Genomic DNA, 20,769 nt, shown 5'->3' with positions numbered 1-20,769 from the left:
ACTTCCGGTGAGGAGGGGTGCACCCTGTTCCCGGTCCGCCCGACATGTTCCCGCAAACAGTGGTTCCGCCGTAAGGAAGGGGACGTGTGGGTCCATGGTGGGATGTGTGTGAGTAGGAGTTGCTGCGCGCCTCTGGGGCTGTGGTGGTAACGTTTGGCCTGGCGAGAACTGCGGGTAAATAAAACCTAAAAAAAAACACCCGAATTTGTTTGGACTAAGGCGCCTTTTGATTCCAAAACCAGAGGGAAAGCAAAACAGAAGCCTGGCAGAGAAGGCCGGAGTTTAGTGCTTGTGTTGTGGGAGCAGATTTCATGTTTGGTTATTTTTTTATTTCCTTTCACTGCAAAATGAAGACACCGTGACCACAGACTGCGTGGGATAAAACTCCAATAGACACAGTATCGTGTAAGAAAGCTTAATTTTTCAAACTGTGTCAGAATTCACTGCAATCCGTGCTATTGTCTGGAAATGGATGGTCACAGTTCATGTCAAGGTGTTGGGCATATGTGTAGCTGTGTAAAAATACACAGAAATATTTCTTATGTTTCATATTGATTTAAATTATCCACTCATCTACTAGGTGTTTATACAAGAAAGACTCTGACATACAAATGTTAAGCGTGTTCCTTATATTTCATATAGATTTAAATTCTCCATCCTATCCGCTAAATGACTATTACAAGAACAGCTCTAACATACAAATGTTGAGCTTGTTCCCGCCTGTACAGTTAAAACAAGCAGTGCAGTTTTGAAATCAATCCAGCATTGGACTAGGAGTTTATGTAGTTATTTGCAGACTAGGATGATGTTTTGAGTTTAGAAATACATGATAGGATAGGATACGAGCACAAAGATTTGAATTCTCTGAAGTCTGCCGATCATGGTGAATGGAAAGATTTGGGTAATTGAGTCTTTTAAGGTGTCAATGGCAGATGAGGATTTTAGCAGCAGCTGGATTGAAGTAGGAGTGAGGCAAGTAATCGTATCTAGGTGGAAGTAAGCGGTGTTTGTAATGAACAGGGAATTGAATCCGGAATTCGGGATGGAATAGCATGCCAAAGTTGCAAACAGACTAACTCAACCTGACTTTGACCAAATAATGGGATAAAATCAGTGATGAGGTTTGTGAATAGAGTTTGTGGTGGGGATTCAAGATGATTGGCCTGAATTTTGGGGAATCCGATAGGACCTAAATGCAAAAATCCTGTTCTCATTTTGATAGATCCCATTTTTGATGGTGGAGGAATGGACAACTGTGTGAATCTCGCCGATGGGAAAGCTGAACTCACACGGTCATTTGAACTTAGTGCTGAGTTTTAAAAGTTCCTATTTTGGCAGTTCCAAGGGCCATAACTTGCAGACTGTGGTGTCATGAATTTATGGAGCAGACATAATGACCCTTGAAGAGAGGATAAGGTCTACTTAAGTATCATAATCTGAAGTTTTAATATCATGGCTCTTTAAATATATATGGCGGAGGTGGGAACAGTCCAATACTGTCACAGAATGTTTAAAGAATAATCTAGTTTGATTGACAGGCAATCTTGTGTAGATTAGAAAAAAGTATCATCTGTTTGCAATAGAGGTCTTTGTTGACATTTTCCAAAGGCTAATATGCCATTATGAATGCTTGGCTGAGTTTCTAATGAGACACTTATTTCAGCAAGGGATTCTGAGATCACAATTTGATTGACAGTTTAAAGAGGCTATTAAAATATTAACTGTCTTTGATGTGGGGTCTGGGTAAAGGTTTGTTTGTTTTTATAAGAGATTCACCACTTGAGATTTACAATATTTAAGTGGGTTTCTTGAATAGGAGTGTTTTATGATCAAGAGTGAATAAGTGAGAGCTATATTCGATTGTTAGAAATTTACTTTTTCATCTCCATGTTTCCTGAGTTTTCCATGGTGGATACTGGATGGATGGCTGTGGGGGTGACGTGGGGGTATGAGGAGGTAGGGGGTGAGTGAGGGCATGGGTTTGTATGGGATTTATGGGGGGTGGGGGGGCATGTGTTGGCATGGAGGGGCTATGGGGGTGCGGGTTAGAGAGCCAAACAGCTGCAAAAACAAAAACACTGGGACAAAGTCCAGAGAACTAAGGCAGGTCTTCCAATTAGCCTGGCACAGGACTTGTCCACCCCGGAGGCTGCCTAGGATCGACTTCTGGGGTCAGCAGGCCCGACTTCATCTCACCGCTCTCTTTCCGGAGTGAAAATTGCATCTAAACCAAGGCGGGTCTGCTGAGTCAGGAAATTTCCTGACTAGAGCTGGCTGCCTCATAGTGAAAATCCATGTGTGTAACTGGAGGAAATTGTACTTCATCCAAGGCTGAATGTCAGATCAACGGTTGACAATATAGAGATAGTGATGAATGTGAGATGATAGTGGCTATTGTTAGCATTTACGTGAAAGCTGAATCCAAGCATCGGGACAATGCAGCATGTGGATAAGTATGAGGATGGGTTCTTAAAGGATTCCAAAGGTAACAATGGGACAACAGAAATGTAAATTGTTTCTGGAGATGCTCTCGTAAAACTTAGATGAAATTGTATTGATTTGAGAAATAGACATATATAGACTGGATAGCAGACATAAGATTTCCTGAGGTGGATACTGTATGATTCGTAGAACCATAAAAAGGTTACAGTAGCAGAAAGAAGCCATTCAGCCCATCATGTCAATGCCAGGGGCTCTGAATTTATGAGTAGGCCCTTCTGACAATCCTAAAGTCTAAACTATTTTCCCTTTCTGGTCCATTGATTTTGAAACTTTAATTATGGAGATTAAATTTTTTGGTGGGCAGCCACACAGACTCAAAATGTTAACACTTTCTCTCACCACAACTGCTGCCAGACCTGCTGAGTTTTCCAGCATTTTCTGGGGGGTTTTCTGAGTTCCAACATCCCGCAGTATTGCGGCACGGTGGCACAGTGGTTAGCACTGCTGCCTCACAGCGCTAGGGTCCCGAGTTCGATTCCCAGGTTGGGTCACTGTCTGTGTGGAGTTTGCACATTCTCCCCGTGTCTGCGTGGGTTTCCTCCGGGTGCTCCAGTTTCCTTCCACAGTCCAAAGATGTGCGGGTTAGGTTGATTGGCCATGCTAAATTGACCCTAATTTCAGGGGGATTAGCAGGGTTAATATGTGGGGTTACGGGGATAGAGTGGGATTGTTGTCGGTGCCATACTCGATGAGCCGAATAGCCTCCTTCTGTACTGTAGGGATTCTATGATTCTGAGTATTTTGCTTTTAAATATTTTTCTGGCCTGCACTTCTTTGTCAGCAATGCAGCCATCATGTCTCCAGTGCTGCAGCTGTGTAGGCCATCCTGCTGTTGTCTGACTCCATCTCTTCTATTCTATCTCTATTAAATAAACATGGGGAACCTTTTCTCTTAGGTGTTTGGGCAATCTCTAAAGCCCATCTTTTTAGTCACCGTACCTCCATAACAACCACCTTCCCAGAATTAAACATTATCTTTAAAATATCAACATGAACCATATGAACTAAATATTTGCCACAAAGAGAACAGTGAAATACTCAAAAGAAGTTTGCTGATGATACAAAGATTGGAGGTGTAGTGGACAGTGAGGAAGGTTTTCAAAGCTTGCAGAGGGATTTGGACCAACTAGAAAAATGGGCTGAAAAATGGCAAATGGAATTTAACGCAGACAAGTGTGAGATATTGCACTTTGGAAGGACAAATCAAAGTAGAACGTACAGGGTAAATGGTAGGACTCTGAAGAGTGCAGTTGAACAGAGGGATCTGGGAATACAGGTACAGAATTCCCTAAAAGTGACGTCACAGGTGGATAGGGTCGTAAAGAGTGCCTTTGGTACATTGGCCTTTATAAATCGGAGTATCGAGTATAAAAGTTGGAGTGTTATGGTAAGGTATTGGTGAGGCATTGGTGAGGCCGAATTTGGAGTATTGTGTACAGTTTTGGTCACCTAGTTACAGGAAGGATATAAATAAGATTGAAAGAGTGCAGAGAAGGTTCACAAGGATGTTGCCAGGACTTGAGAAGCTGAGTTAGAGAGAGAGATTGAATAGGTTGGGACTTTATTCCCTGGAGCGTAGAAGATTGAGGGGAGATTTGATAGAGGTGTATAAGATTTTGATGGGTATAGATAGAGTGAATGCAAGCAGGCTTTTTCCGCTGAGGCTAGGGGAGAAAAAAAAACCAGAGGGCATGGGTTAAGGGTGAAAGGAGAAAAGTTTAAAGGGAATATTAGGGGGGGGCTTCTTCATGCAGAGAGTGGTGGGAGTGTGGAATGAGCTGCCGGATAAAGTGGTAAATGCGGGGTCACTTTTAACATTTAAGAAAAACTTGGACGGGTTCATGGATGAGAGGGGTGTGGAGGGATATGGTCCAAGTGCAGGTCAGTGGGACTAGGCATAAAATGGTTCGGCACAGACAAGAAGGGCCAAAAGGCCTGTTTCTGAGCTGTAATTTTCTATGGTTTCTAAGACATTCTTAATTAATCAAGACTTGACTGAATTGTATGGTTTTTTTTCTTTCTTTCAGAGATAAATCTCTAATGAGTCCTCAGGATGTCAGTGAGCTTGGAGAAAGACGTGAGCGCTGAAGACGCACTTTGCACTGATGCAAGTAAATGTGAAAGTTCTGAAAGACTATGTACCCATCCAAGTGAAGCCGGTGAAGAAGAAGCTTCGGATTCTTTTAAAGATTTGAAACTGGCTTCCCAGGCGATACTAGAAACACTCCAACAAAAGGGTAGATCAAAATGCCCAAAATGCCAGAGCTCAAGGATGTTTTACTGTTACTCGTGTTGCCTTTTGGTAGATGGTGTGAATTCTGATGAGATACCTCAGGTCAAGGTTAGTAACCAAGGTTTTATCATCATTCGGGGTTGAATAATGCAGAATTCACAGTCCCATTTCCAATGTTCAGAACTTCGATGAGTATTTCAACTTTCTTTCAACTAACCACACCGTTAGTGTGACTCTTCACCTGGATTTAAAAAAAATTTTTTACTGCTCATTTTTCTTATGGTTCTGATACAGTAAATGAAAAAGAATTTGTAACCAATTGTCCCATCCTTTAACAAGGGCTAATTTTTAAACTGGCACTCGGAGGACTTGCGGGATTGTAGTAAAATGGCAGAGTTCTTTTTCTTCCATTCAAAACATAGCCATAATGACTATAACAAGATCATGCTTTCATTCTTAGTGTTTTATTTCTTTCAATTTCTCATAATTCAAAAATATATAAATACTAGTATGTAATCATACTGCCCTGAGTCCACGATTCTGGATGATTACTTTTATATCATTATGACTTATCCGCCATTTGTTTGGAAAATCATATTTCCAATATTGGAGATTAGAAAGTCTGTGAGCCATCTTGAATTTGAGTATATTGTTTTTCTTTCCTGTGCAATCATAGAATCCCGACAGTGCAGAAGGAGGCCATTCGGCCCATCGAGTCTGCACCAACTACAATCCCACCTAGGCCCTATCCCCATAACTCCATATATTTATCCTGCTAATCTCCCTGACACCAAGGGGCAATTTAGCATGGCCAGTAAATCGAACCTGCACACCTTTGGACTGTGGAAGGAAACCGGAGCACCTGGAGGAAACCCACGGGGAGAATGTGCAAACGCCACACAGACAGTGATCCGAGGCTGGAATTGAACTCGGGTCCCTGGCGCTGTGAAGGAGCAGTGCTAACCACTGTGCCACCTCGATCGTGAAAGTAATGACTTATTGGTATTTGTCCTTGTGGTGCCACAACTGAATGTGATTCTGTGCATTTACAATGCTCACACACAAGATATTTCATAGAAATCATAGAAACCCTACAGTGCAGAAGGAGGCCATTCGGCCCATTGAGTCTGCACCGACCACAATCCCACCCAGGCCCTACCCCCACATATTTACCCACTAATCCCTCTAACCTACGCATCTCAGGACTCTAAGGGGCAATTTTTTAAACCTGGCCAATCAACCTAACCCGCACATCTTTGGACTGTGGGAGGAAACCGGAGCACCCAGAGGAAACCCACGCAGACAGGAGGAGAACGTGCAAACTCCACACAGACAGTGACCCGAGCCGGGAATCGAACCCGGGACCCTGGAGCTGTGAAGCAGCAGTGCTAACCACTGTGCTACCGTGCCTATTTCTGATAGGCATCGTTCATTCTTCAACCAGTGCCACTGAGAACTCGCTGAGTATACTTGACTTCAATCTCACATCAGACAGTTGACTCTTAGTGCCCTCGAAGCAGCCTTGCTAGATTCTCAGTTGTAAGTTATTACCTTCTCAGAGCAACTAGGGATACAAATATACCTACATCCCAGGAGCACATTATTAAAAGAATTATCTTTTGCTTTTTAATGGGATCTTGCTATGTGCAAATTGACTGCTGCATTTTCTTGCAGAACAACAAAAGATGCACTTCAGACATCTTAAGAACATGACAGGCCGATTAAGAGCAAGTTTGTTGTTATCAATACTTTTGTGTCTATTTATTTTGACCTTGTTAAAAAGGCTGTGGTATATTTTCCATTTCCAGCTCCCTTTGAAGATTGATATCATCAAACATCCCAACGAAACTGATGGCAAAAGTACTGCTATACATGCAAAGCTGCTGGCTCGAGATGATGTTAATATTTACACATACCCCTGCATGCCAGACAATGAGGAGGAAAAGCATGAAGTAAGTTATCAAAATACACACTTATCTTTGTCTAAGACGATGTGGGTATCTTTTATTGTCTATCTGTTTTAGCTTGCTAGCACATACCATTTAACTAGGCAAATTATGTTGAATTTACCTATTAATGTCACTCTATGACAAGATAGTAAGAAATGTGTTGGGTCTGTTCAAAGTAAGATAGTGTAGTCTTGGCTCACATCACGCCATTCCCACCTGTAGGAAATGACATGATGAGAGCGTCCAGAGAACAGAAGGTATTTTAAAGTATCGTTCTGTTTTATCATTTTGTAATCTTAGTGTGTCGTTTTAATCCATCTTTATTTGATACTTAATTTCTCTGTTTAAGGTTGTAGTGGTGTTCCCTGGTCCAAAGTCAGTTTCCCTTGAAGACCTTCCCAAGCACTTATCTAACGTCACTGTTAAGAAATCTGTTCCTACAAAACCTTCCAAGAATGTCGACAGCCTTGATGAGAGCATAACTTTGGAAGGACCACAAAGTAAACGTGCAAAACGTGACCAACACAGTTTGGATGCTGAGAATCCAACAGAAGAGAATGCTGGAGAGATGAAGATAAATGTGACCCCATTAAAACGAGTGATATTTATTGACAGTACCTGGAATCAAACCAACAAAATAATCACTGATGAACGCCTTCAAGGTACCGTGTAACTTAGAGCATTAAATGAACAGGCATTGCCTGTCAAAGATGTTTCTGCTTTGCACAGAGGCAGAACCACCAAATATTCTGATCTGACTAATAAATAGCTGATTAGATAAAATTGTTGCCACAAGCTGATTTTTAAACGAGACAATTCCATCATCTTTCACAGCTGCTTCAATGTATCTACAGAGAAATAGTACTTAAAATTGTTTTGTTGTTCTCCCTCAATCCTCTTTACTCTCTATCTAGCGTTTAGAACATAGAACAGTACAGCACAGAACAGGCCCTTCGGCCCACGATGTTGTGCCGAGCTTTATCAGTTTGTTAACTGTTATTTTATCAGTTTGTTAACTGTTATTTTATATATGCCTCATCATCCCACCCCAAGTGTCACTTTCATCCTCTGGCTATCCTCTATAAATTGAGGTCCTTGAAGCATTTGATTTTCTGCTTCTGTGTTTCCTTGCTGAAGATAGAAAAAATGGAAAGGAAAATACTATGGAAGGAATATACTATACAAGGAAGTATACTATGAAAGATCTGACACTGGGAAGTTCCAAAGAACAAAGGGACCTTGGCGTGTTTGTCCATAGATCTCTGAAGGCGGAAAGGCAGGTTAATAGGGTGGTGAAAAATGAATATGGCACACTCGCATTTTTCAATCGAGGTGTAGATTACAAAAGCAGAGGGGTCATGATGGAGTTGTGTCGAACTTTGGTGTGGCCACAGCTGGAGTACTGTGTGCAGTTCTGGTCGCCAAATTATAGGAAGGATGTGAAAGCACTGGAGCGGGTACACAGGAGATTCACCAGGATATTGCCTGGGATGGAACATTTAAGTTATAAAAAGAGGTTGGATAGGCTTGGATTGTTTTCTCAGGGGCAGAGAAGACTGAGGGGAGGGGGCGACCTGATGGAGGTGTTCAAGGTTATGAGGGGCGTGGACAGAGTGGATAGGGAGCAGTTGTTCCCCTTAGTTGAAGGATCAGTTACGAGGGGACACAAGTTAAAAGTGAGGGGTGGGAGGTTTAGGATTTGAAGAAAAATGTTTTTGCTCAGAGGGTGGTGACAGTCTGGAATGCGCTGCCTGGGAGGGTGGTGGAGGCGGGATGCCTCACATCCTTTGAAAAGTACCTGGATGAGTACTTGGCACATCATAACATTCAAGGCTATGGGCCAAGTGCTGGCAAGTGGGATGAGGTGGGCAGGTCTGGGCCTTTCATGTGTCGGTGCAGAGTCGATGGGCCGAAGGGCCTCTTCTGCACTGTAGGGTTCTGTGAAAATTGGACGGAAATATAAAAGAAACAGCTAAAATCTAACTCAAAACTTGCATTTATTAAATAATTTTAATGTTTTTAAAAAGAGTCACCAGGCACTTTACAAATGGGTACAATGAAAATGGATGTGGCACACAATGCACCCTAATCACAAAGTTTGTGGCTTAGGTTAACACTTGTTTGCCATGAAACCTTTGGTAACATGGTTGACGTGAAGCCTCATATTGTGCAAAGGAAATCAAACTGAGATGTTGGGGCGAATTTTACCGTCCTGTCCGCCACGGGAATCGGAGTGGGCGAGGGGGCGGATCATGGGAAGGTTCATTGACCTGGGGTGGGATTTCGGGGCGAGCAAGGCTGGAAAATCCTGCTCATTGTTTCAAATATTGCTGTCAGTTGCTCAGTTGTTTCCAGCCTGATGTAATCATTGAATTACTATCTTATTTAGTTCTACGACCTTGGTTCATGCTATTTTTAAAATTATATTTAAGTTGGTCTTTGTGGAGAATTATATAGAATATACAGTACAGAAACAAGCTATTCAGTTCATGCCAGTGTTAATACTGTACTTGAGCTTCCTTCCTTCCTTCTTCATCTAACTTTCAGTATAGGTTCTCCAATCGTTTCTCCCTATAAGACCATAAGACATAGGAGCAGAATTAGGCCACTCGGCCCATCGAGTCTGCTCCGCATTTCAATCATAGCTGATATTTTTCTCATCCCCATTCTCCTGCCTTTTCCCCATTACCCCTGATCCCCTTATTAATCAAGAACCTATCTATCTCTGTCTTAAAGACACTCAATGACCTGGCATTCTGCGGCAAAGAGTTCCACAGATTCACCACTCTCTGGCTGAAGAAATTCCTCCTCATCTCTGTTTTAAAGAATCGTCCCTTTAGCCTGAGGTTGTGCCCTCTGGTTCTAGTTTTTCCTACTCGTGGAAACATCCTCTCCACGTCCACTCTATCCAGGCCTCGCAGTGTCCTATAAGTTTCAATAAGATCCCCCCCTCATCCTTCTAAACTCCGAGTATAGACCCAGAGTCCTCAACTGTTTCTCATACGACAAGCTCTTCATTCCAGGGATCATTCTTGTGAACCAGCTCTGGACCCTTTCCAAAGCCAGCACGTCCTTCCTCAGATATGGGGCCCAAAACTGCTCACAATACTCCAAATGGGGTCTGACCAGAGCCTTATACAGCCTCAGAAGTACATCCGTGCTCTTGTATTCTAGCCCTCTCGACATGAATGCTAACATTGCATTTGCTTTCCTAACTGCCGACTGAACCTGCACGTTAACCTTAAGAGAATCTTGAACAATGACTCCCAAATCCCTTTGTGCTTCTGATTTCCTAAGCATATCCCCATTTAGAAAATAATCTATGCCTCTATTGCTCCTTCCAAAGTGCATAACCTCACACTTTTCACATTGTATTCCATTTGCCACTTCTTTGCCCACTCTCCTAACCTGTCCAAGTCCTTCTGCAGCCCCCCTGTTCCTCAATACTACCTGTCCCTCTACATATCTTTGTATGATCATTTAGCTTCCCCTTAAATGCACATACAGTGTTCCCCTCAATTGCTCCCTCTGCTAACAGGTTTCCGTTCTTACCATTAGTAGTTTTATCTGAATTGCTTGTTTAATTTCTTGATGATTACCTTGCAATGATGGTCCATCGTTGTGCTCTTCCACGCAGGTGGGAACATTCTCTCTATGACTACTCAATTAAATTCCTTCCTAATTTTAAAGATTTCTATTAGGTCACCCCTGAGCCTTTTCAAGAGAAAAGTGGACCAACATTAACATTATTTTTTTCTTATAATTTTAATCTGAGAATACTGCTGTGTAATTATCTAATGATCCTAATTAAAAGTGTGCATGAATGCTGAGCAAGGACACATAGAAACATAGAAAATAGGAGCAGGAGAAGGCCATTCAGCCCTTCAAGCCTGCTCCGCCATTCATTATTATCATGGCTGATCATCCAACTCAGTAACCTGATCCTGCCTGCCCCCATATCCTTTGATCCCCTTCGCCTCAAGTGCTATATCTAACTGCTTCTTGAAAACATTGTGTTTTGGCCTCAACTACTTTCTGTGGTAGTGAATTCCATAGGCTGGCCGCTCTCTGGGTGAAGACATTTCTCCTCATCTCTATCCTAAACAGCTATCCTGTATCCTCAGACTGTAACCCCTGGTTCTGGATGCTGCTACCATTGGGAACATCCTTCTTGTATCTACCTTGTCTATCCCTGTTAGAATTTTGCAGGTTTCTATGAGATCCCCCCCCTTTCATTCTTCTGAAATCCAACGAATACAATCCTAACAGACTCAGTCTCTCCTCATACATTAGTCCCGCCATCTCAGGAATCAGTCTGGTAAATCTTCTATACACTCCCTCTAGAGTAAGAACATCCTTCCTCAGATAAGGAGACCAAAACTTCACACAGTCTTCCAGGTGTGGCCTCCCCAGGGCACCAACACAATCCGGTTTGGCCTTGACGTCTGATGCCAAAGTTCACACTCCCTGTGTAGGTTCATATATATAAAAAAATAATCACTGCAGCAATAGAGCTGGCATCTTCAGAACAAGGTGGCATCATGATAATGTCACAAGATCAGTAATCCAGTGGCCCAGGTTAATGATTTGAGGACACGGGTTCAAATCCCACAACGGCAGCTGGTGGAATTTAAATTCCATTCATAAAATCTGGAATTGAAAGCTAGTCTCTGTAATGGTGATCATGAAACTATCATCGATTGTCGGATCATCTAGTTCACTTGCGTTCTTTGAGGAAGGAAATCTGCCATCCTTACTTTGGTCTGGTCTACCTGTGCCTCCAGACCCACAGCAGTGTGGTTGACTCTTAACTGTCCTCTGAAATGGCCTCGAGGACAAAAAATGCTGATCTTGCCAATGACACCCACATCCCACAGAAGAATACATGGAAAAAAAAAGCAGGATGGAGAAAATTTTGGCACCAAAAAAAAAATATTGTTTATTCTAAGATAAAAGCAAAATGCTGCAGATGCTGGAATCTTATGAAGGGTCATCCAGACTCGAAACGTTGGCTCTATTCTCTCTCCACAGATGCTGTCAGACCTGCTGAGATTTTCCAGCATTTTCTGTTTTTGTATGGTTAATGCTGACTTGGTGAAGGTACGGATTAGTGTTGACAGTTCTCAGAAAGTTTAAATATCTTCCTGTACCCTTTTCTTTGCAGAGTTGCTTCATGTCGAACTAAGAACACGAAAGACACGTTTTTGGCGTCGCCAGAAAGGAAAACCAGACACATATCTTGCTACAATTGAGGCCATTTACTATTTTCTAGTTGATTATCATAGATTGCTTTTGAAGGAGAACTACAACGGGGAATATGACAATCTGTTCTTTTTCTATTCATTCATGTACAGATTAATCAACAAAGCTAAGCACGCGGCTGGAAAGCTGAACTGAACTGAAAAGTCACTGGGGACGCTTATCAAATTTGACGTTTCATTGAGATATTTGTAGCCTAGAACCATAAATAAGATTATAGTAGATTCCACCTTTTGATATTGAAATATCCATGATTAAAACTTGTACAATTTGTTTACTTATCTACTGGTTTATGAACCTTAATGAATTTAAACATTTAGAAAGTACTTCTTTAGGACATGGTGTTAAAATTTATGATCAATTATATGATAAATATTTTAAGTGAGCCATCAGTGGGTGGGATTTTCCAGTCATACCCAAGACTGGATATTTCTGCACCTCAAATTTGGGCGGGAATCCGGTCTGTCAAATTTTCTGTTCCATCCATGACAATTTCCGCAGGGACCAAAACGTCAAATTTACTCCAATATCGTCTTTAAAAAGATACGCTATCCTGTATGTTTTTCAAAGAAATGTCTTCCCTAAAGCAGGGGGGAGGGGGAGGTGATGGTCTGGTGGTATTATCACAAGACTATTAATCCAGAAACTCAGCTAATGTTCTGGGATTCTGGGTTCAAATACCACCACAGCAGGTGGTGGAATTTGAATTAAGATTTTTTTTAAAAATCTGGAATTAAGAATCCACTGATGACCATGAAACCATTGTCGATTGTCGGAAAAACCCATCTGGTTCACTAATGTCCTTTAGAGAAGGAAATCTGCCACCCTTACCTGGTCTGGCCTACATGTGACTCCAGAGCCACAGCAATGTGGTTGACTCTCAACTGCCTTCTGATATGGCCTAGCAAGCCACTCAGTTCAAGGGCAACTCGGAATGGGCAATAAATGCTGGCTAGCCAGCGACGCCCATGTCCCACAAATGAATTTTTAAAAGTAACATTGAATATAGGTGACATTTTGTGCAAAATTTAGGAAAAAAGCCTTGTTTGCAATATCTCAACTTTTTCAAACTAGCTAGCAGAATTTGCTCATAGAAATGGTCGCTAACATAGGTTTATAAACTAAAATTCAGTGTAAATTCAGGACTGGTTGGAAAGCATTGACAGAGTGAAAGACATTTTGTAGTCTGCAGGGTTTTTTAAAAAACTGTTAATGAAAGATCATATAAAGGAACAATTATGTTGATTCCAATTGGTGTCCATACAATAAATTTATATTCAGTTTCCCATTAATGACTGAAGAGTCCAACAAGGTTTTTCTAGAATTTGCATGGCCCTGGCATTATGATAGACTAGCAGAAGGACCCCTGTGGAAATTCGCTCACTATGTATTTTGTTGATTAGCAGTCATGGTGTTGCTGTGCCAAGGGGAATGACTGAAATGGACAGTGTCTGCGGATGGGCAGACTCTCATACTTATATTTTTGTCTTTATAGACTCAATAGTTTGGTAGGGCTTTCCCACAAGAATGGGTTACCTCTAATTCACCCTACTGCATGAGGCAGATCTAGATTCTCAATCTTTGGTAGGTGATAATTGGAAGGTGCCACTATGTATTCCCTGGAATTGGACTGAAATTGACTAATTACAATAGCCAATGCTTATGTAGCAGCATTTTGAATGAACAGACCACCAAACAGCATTGTTTATCCATTGTAATTATATGCTACTGTTATCAGCAATGGCTCAACAGCCAAAGGCATTCTAGGATCTTCCTATGTTCCCAGAATCTAAATAACCTGATAAGGGATGGTATGATACAGTGGGTTATTAATCAATTTTGCAAAACTCATGGAAAGGCTATTATTAATTTGCTAAATCAATGTTACTGTAGCTGCGCACAGGCACAGAGTAACATTCCCCACTGACCTGCTTTGTGTTAAGACCACCCACACTCACTTTGCATTCTGAAGCTGGCTGAGTGTCACAATTTATAACCAAAGGTCTCTCTCATTTTTTCTTTATGGCGTACTTACTTTATAAAAACATTGTTATTACAAGTGTATTGCAAATTTAATACTAGCCTGAGCTAAAGAGTGACATTTTGCTGGGGTGTTTTGTAAGATTCTATACCAGTTGTTTATCTTGAATTTCCAAAATGACACTCTGCTGGCTGAACGGTTAGAGAAGAAGCCAAGGACTAATTGCCTACAGTGCTGCATTCTCTGCCAAGGTCTGTTTACAGGCTTCACACATGCTGCAACACTTTCATGTGGACATCTGAAATTTATTTTGATTATACTATTCTATCATAGGCCTATTATGCCCCTTCAATACATCTGCAGATGGATGGTCACATTTTTCATATGCGCAATTGCTTGCTTTAAAATGTATTAAAAGAGTGATGTGGGGTGGAGCACACTGAAGCCACAACTTGTGGGAGGCGAAGAAGGGCCCCAGAAGGAGAGGAACACAAGCCTGAGTTTCCAATCTCAAAAGCCAAAGCACTGATATGCAAAGAAAGAGGAGGTTGTACACGGTTGCACGTCGTTTGATGGTTGACTTAAAGCATTATTCCTATAGATCAAGAAGCAGCTTGCTTCCAGCTTCAGATAACCAATATTCTGGGTGAGGAATACAATAGGGATTCCAAACTTTCACAAACATTTCATAATTGTATTAAATCCCAGATGATTAAAATGTAACTAACAATTCTTTTTAAAGCTTGGATGATAGAGCCTGGATACTCTCCTGTTCCATGTGAGTTTCATTATCTGTATGCTTTGCTAGCAAACAAGGAACTCACTCCCATTTACACAATGATAGAATGGTTTTGGCCCGTTACAGCTGTGTCGGCTCTCTGCAAAAGCAACTGAGCTAATTCCACTCCCCGTGATTTTTTTCCCCCCCATTGTCCTGCAGATGTTCTCTCATCGGGCATTTATCCAGTTCCCATTTGAAAGCCACAATTGAATCTGCCTCCATCAAGTCAGGCGGTGCAATGCAAATCCTACCCACTCTGCGTTTTAAAAAAAAAAGACTTTTGTCATTTTTTGAATTCTTTTGTCATTCGTCTTAAGTTGGCATCACGTTGTTTCTTGACCATTCCGCAAATGTGAACAGTCTCTCCCTATCTACTCTGACCAGACTCTTTGATTCTGAACACTACTATCCAAACACCTGTCAGCCTTCTCAAAGGAGAACAGCCCCAGCTTCTCCAATCTATCCACACAACTTAAGTTCCTCATTCCTGGAACCATTCTTGTAAATCTTTTCTGCATCTTCTCTAATTCCTTCCTCCAGAACTGGACATAATACTACAATGGAGGTAGAAGCAAGGTTCACCATAACCTCCTTGGTGTTGTACTCTATTCCTGCCTTTATAAAGCATAGGAGCCTGTAAGGGGATTTTCTCGGGATGTCCCTTGTGTGTGGGGGGGGGTTCTTGTATTCAGTTGATCTTAGTTAACAAAGACTTGTAAAAGACCGTATACAGTTAAAGACGTTCTTTATTTGACCAAGAGAAAGATAGTCAATGGATTCCAACTTCTCTCTGACGTTATATCACAAGAGCACAACAGATATACGTTTCTGAAGATTTGATTCTCCCGCCCAACTGTCATCCAAGCTGGATGGTCCAATTACATTAGTACATTTTATTTACTTTGGCCAATAGCATTCTGCCTTCCAGCAGAATTAGGAATTCATTCATCAACTGAACCCAGAGGTTCTTTTCCTCTCCCCCGCCGCCATTGCCTAGAAACCTTACCTATGCATAGCCGGTAGATTTGAGGGTCGTCCCAACATCTGCAATCCTGGGAATGAGAAGGGAGTCATCTTCCTTATCTGTTTACTGTCCTCTTACCAATGGAGGCTGAATATATTTATTCGTTGCAGCTAGAAGCTGAATCTTTCTATTCATTTTCAATAACCTTGGTAGCTTGTAGCTGCCTGGCCAGCCCCTGATAATAGGGTCTATGCTTCATTGTTCCAAAAGAATGTGGTCTGTCTAAGCTTATTTCCCATTATGCTGGAGGAGTAAATTGCTTGTTGGCCAAAGCTCACAAGAAAGTACAAAAACCCTGTTTAAATCTATACTTGTTCAAAAATGATTATATATGTGCTTACACAGACAATACCTTCGTGTAATTTATAAGTGAGATGTTGTGATAGCTTTGATATATGGCACACTGTGGTCCCTATTTTAAACTAATCTACTTTGTTTTAATAGTCTTTAAAAAGCAGAGGTCTCTGTATCCCCTGCTACAGATCCCAAAACACCTCATAAACTTGTCCTGCCACCTTCTATGATTTGTGCGTCGACATGGCACCTTCCATTACCTCATGACATCCTAAAGCACTTTGCGGGCAATGAAATTCTTTTTGAATTGCAGTCACTCTTCTATGTAGCAAACACTGCAATCTGCACACAAGGTCTCAAAACAGCGGTAAAGTAAATGAATAATCTTGGTTATGTTGCTTACGGGATACCTGTTTCGAGGGCAGATGGGGCCTCGATTTTACTTTCACTGGAAAGAGGTAATTTTGATTGCTGCAGGACTGCAGAATGCTGCACTAAGTGCGAACCGAGATTATATGCTCAAATCTCTGGAGCGTGGTTTACTCAGGGGCAAATGTGCTACCACTCAGCTAAGGCTGCAATATGTGAATTAAAGAATGGGAAGAGAGTTAAGAAATTGTTAAGCAATCAAAGATGATGACAAACCTTGATCTCTGGCACCCTCTAGGACCTGCCTTCCTAGGAATTGTGGTCTAACTAGGAGATTTTCCTCTTGCAAATGTCCTTTCTACTGTTACCAGCTGCTTCCTGCTGCAAGCAAAATTAGAATGACAAGTTCCAATCATCGAGAAGACATACTATAATGTCCATGTTTGAATATAAGAGGCCATAATGAATGGGTGTAATTGAGATCCATGTGAAAGATGTAGCGACATTATATACAAGGATACTTTTAAGCTTGTAGGATAAGTGAATATGAAATCTCAAACAATACTCAAGAAATAGTGTGGAAACTCCAATTTGTAACTTACATTAAGGGGAGAGTGTTACATCAATATTCTAACCCCCTCCCCCCCCCCATTACCCATTATCAGAAAATTAGATTGGAATCTGCAATTTATCTGTTGGGTTTTTTCTGATGCCTAATATTGTTTCTTGCGCGCTATACAGACAAAGCATACCATTCATAGCATACATAGGGGAGATAGAAAGGAGAGGGTGCAGAATATAGTGTTACAGTCAAAACTAGGGTGTAGAGAAAGATCGACTTAATATAAGGTAGGCCAATTCAAAGGTCTGATGGCGGCAGGGAAGAGGCTGTTCTTGAGTCAGTACGTGATCTCAGACATTTGTATCTTTTCCTGACGGAAGGTGAAAGAGGGTGTGTCCAGGGTGCATGAGGTCCTTGATTATGCTGGCTGCTTTTCTGAGGCAGTGGATAATATAGACAGAGTCATGGATGGGGGGCTGGTTTCCTATGCTTGCCTCATTCAACTTTTCCAAATCTTTAGATCTTAGGGTAAGTTCCTGCTCCTTGAAGGGCAAGGTCCAATTCACAGGCCTACACACACAATCAGATCACCAATACTTTTATCTACCACTAAGACAGTCATGGGCCATTGGTGTTGCTAATGCCCTGAGGTATAAAGTTGTGGATCTGAGCCCCATATCAGAGATTTGAGCACACAGTCCAGAGTCTGGACTGGTACTTCACTGCCGCCTGCTTAGACTTCAGGACAATTTTACACAAAAAGAAACGCTATCACTTTTGAAGTCACCTCATTGACATCTTTAGGAGCACACTTAACCTCCAATGAGATTGGAGGCAGTCCAAAGGAGGTTCACCAGGCTAATTCCTGGGATGAGAGGGTTGTCCTATTAAGAGAGATTAAATAGCGTGGGTCTGTATTCCTTGGAGTTCAGATGAGTGAGGGGTGACCTTATTCAAACATATAAGAGCCTGGGGGGCTTGACATGTAGATGGTGAGATATTTTCACTAGTGGGAGAGTCTCGAACAAGGGGACGTAGCTACAAGATAAAGGGCTGGTCAATTAAAACTGAGGTGCATGGAAATTTCTCCTCACAGAGGGTGGTAAATCTCTGGAATTCTCTGCCCAAAGGATAGTGGAGGCTAGCTCATTAGAAATAGTGAAAGTGGAGGTGGATAAAAATGTGATAGATCGAGGAACATAGGTCTATGGGGAAATGGCACAGAACAGGGGTTGAGGTCAGTGTAGATCAACCGTGATTTTATTGAATGGCGGGGCAGGTTTGAAGGGGCTGGTAGCCTACTCCTACTTCTATTTCTTGTGAGATATCTCATCTGCAATGTTCCCAATGACTGAATATCCTGCTCAGGTGAGCACAAAAGATTTCATGCATGGTTCAAGAATGGACAGGAATTCTCTTGATGCTTTCCATCAAATTATCAAGTTACTTATGCTCAATGCTTAACATGTTCTACAAACCACAACATTCCATAATTGATGTGGCAAATGGAATTTAACGCAGACAAGTGTGAGATATTGCACTTTGGAAGGACAAACCAAAGAAGAACGTACAGGGTAAATGGTAGGACTCTGAAGAGTGCAGTTGAACAGAGGGATCTGGGAATACAGGTACAGAGTTCCCTAAAAGTGACGTCACAGGTGGATAGGGTCGTAAAGAGTGCCTTTGGTACATTGGCCTTTATAAATCGGAGTATCGAGTATAAAAGTTGGAGTGTTATGGTAAGGTTATATAAGGCATTGGTGAGGCCGAATTTGGAGTATTGTGTACAGTTTTGGTCACCTAGTTACAGGAAGGATGTAAATAAGATTGAAAGAGTGCAGAGAAGGTTCACAAGGATGTTGCCGGGACTTGAGAAGCTGAGTTACAGAGAGAGATTGAATAGGTTGGGACTTTATTCCCTGGAGCGTAGAAGATTGAGGGGAGATTTGATAGAGGTGTATAAGATTTTGATGGGTATAGATAGAGTGAATGCAAGCAGGCTTTTTCCGCTGAGGCTAGGGGAGAAAAAAACCAGAGGGCATGGGTTAAGGGTGAAAGGAGAAAAGTTTAAAGGGAATATTAGGGGGGGGCTTCTTCACGCAGAGAGTGGTGGGAGTGTGGAATGAGCTGCCGGATAAAGTGGTAAATGCGGGGTCACTTTTAACATTTAAGAAAAACTTGGACGGGTTCATGGATGAGAGGGGTGTGGAGGGATATGGTCCAAGTGCAGGTCAGTGGGACTAGGCAAAAAATGGTTCGGCACAGACAAGAAGGGCCAAAAGGCCTGTTTCTGAACTGTAATTTTCTATGGTTCTATGATGTAACATTCTCAGATTTCTGAAATTATTTTACACACAGGGAATTGTTTAAATGGGCAGTGCCTTGTTTAGCAGGCAAACTTGGCAGCCATCTTGCGTGTGTTTAGATTCCACCCCTTCTGTGCTGTAAACGTCTATAAATCTATGAATTAAAAAGAAGTGTCAACTCACCGTTCCTTAAGTAACATCATAGAATCTTTAAAGAATAGTCAGGGGTACACATCAATAATTTATGGCATTGGCAGGTATGAGAAAAGGTATATCTGCAGGCATTTATCTTTTTTGAAGCAAGGGAATAATATATTAACCTTTTGTAATTATCAAAATCATTCAGGTCTGGAAATGTTCTGATTTTTGAGATGCTGTGCTGGTGTTAAACTCATGTTATCTCACATAGCCCTTGTACAGTAGCATATTTATGCCTCAATTAGTAACACTTAGCACTATTCTACAGGCAAAATCTTTTTTTTTCTCCATTTTATTCCCCACCCGTTATCCAGTTCAGTCAAGATAGTCCATACATATTTCTACAAGCCCTAAAATAGCAGAAGCCATACCTCAACAGAATATGGAAGACTCAGTTTTATTTCCCAACATAAATGACCCAACTGCACTGAAAGGCACCCTTGTAGAAGACTGGTGAATATGAATGCCAATTAAATAAATTAGTATCTTGAACTTAGGAAACTACTATTCTAGTTATCAGCATGCTCAGAATCAGGATAATTCTTCAGCCTTAATCTATATGTTTATTGGGTGCTGCTAAAGTGCATCATTTTACAAAAATGTTCTATATTTTCAACACTCTTTGACCCATGGTGGCACAGTGATTAGCACTGCTGCCTCATAGCAATGGGGACCCGGGTTCAATTCCAGCCTTGAGTGACTGTATGGAGTTTGCACGTTCTCCCCGTGTCTGCGTGGGTTTCCTTCAGGTGCTCCGGTTTCCTCCTACACTCCAAAGATGTGCAGGTTAGGTGGCTTGGCTATACTAAATTGCCCCTTAGGATCCCAAGATGTGTAGATTAGGGAGATTAGCGTGTGTGAGGTTAAAGGAATGGGGCGGGGGTGGGATTGGGTAAGATGCTCTGTCGGTACAGACTCAATAGGCCGAATGGCCTCCTCCACTGCAGGGATTTTATGATACCAAATTCCAAATTTTAGCCTGCAGTATGTAAAATAAATCAGATTAAATTGCAGGGGGGTAGGGAGATCTATCGCATTCCAAATCATGAAGTCTAGAGGGGTGATTTTAACATTTGGACTGTAGTGAATTGACTGATGTATACCCTGTCTGATTTTCCTTACCAAAGAGTTCAAACTGTATAACACAGACAGCCAATTTGTTACCAGTCAGTATCTGCCACTTATATTCATTCAGTAATTCCAGCAATAGGGTTTCTGTTCAATGCCTGGGTAGCACTAATTTTGCAAACAATATGCACATAAAGTCACACTGTCATTGGCGGAGAATGGCAGGCTTGTTTATAGGAGTGG

The 20,769-nt window shown here is 41.7% G+C and overlaps 1 protein-coding gene across 4 annotated transcripts; it reads left to right on the top strand.

Moving 5' to 3' along the window:
* Nucleotides 1-35: 35 nt before the first annotated feature.
* On the top strand, nucleotides 36-12,224 carry dtwd1 (DTW motif tRNA-uridine aminocarboxypropyltransferase 1). 4 transcript variants are annotated; one of them, XM_078241389.1, is made up of 6 exons: nucleotides 49-108; nucleotides 354-405; nucleotides 4,530-4,843; nucleotides 6,544-6,687; nucleotides 7,034-7,346; nucleotides 11,849-12,224. In XM_078241389.1, exons 3-6 carry the CDS (start codon nucleotides 4,556-4,558, stop codon nucleotides 12,079-12,081), a joined length of 978 nt encoding a protein of 325 aa, XP_078097515.1. In that variant the 5' UTR covers nucleotides 49-108; nucleotides 354-405; nucleotides 4,530-4,555; the 3' UTR covers nucleotides 12,082-12,224. The 4 variants fall into 4 exon arrangements, with proteins under 4 accessions (XP_078097513.1, XP_078097515.1, XP_078097514.1 ...); XM_078241387.1 differs by lacking the exon at nucleotides 354-405 and having other exon boundaries at nucleotides 36-174; XM_078241388.1 differs by lacking the exon at nucleotides 354-405.
* The last annotated feature ends 8,545 nt before the right edge of the window (nucleotides 12,225-20,769 follow it).

This window comes from Mustelus asterias, chromosome 24 (genome assembly GCF_964213995.1).
Source record: "Mustelus asterias chromosome 24, sMusAst1.hap1.1, whole genome shotgun sequence".
NCBI lineage: Eukaryota > Metazoa > Chordata > Chondrichthyes > Carcharhiniformes > Triakidae > Mustelus > Mustelus asterias.
This window is presented reverse-complemented; position numbering and strand designations above follow the sequence as displayed.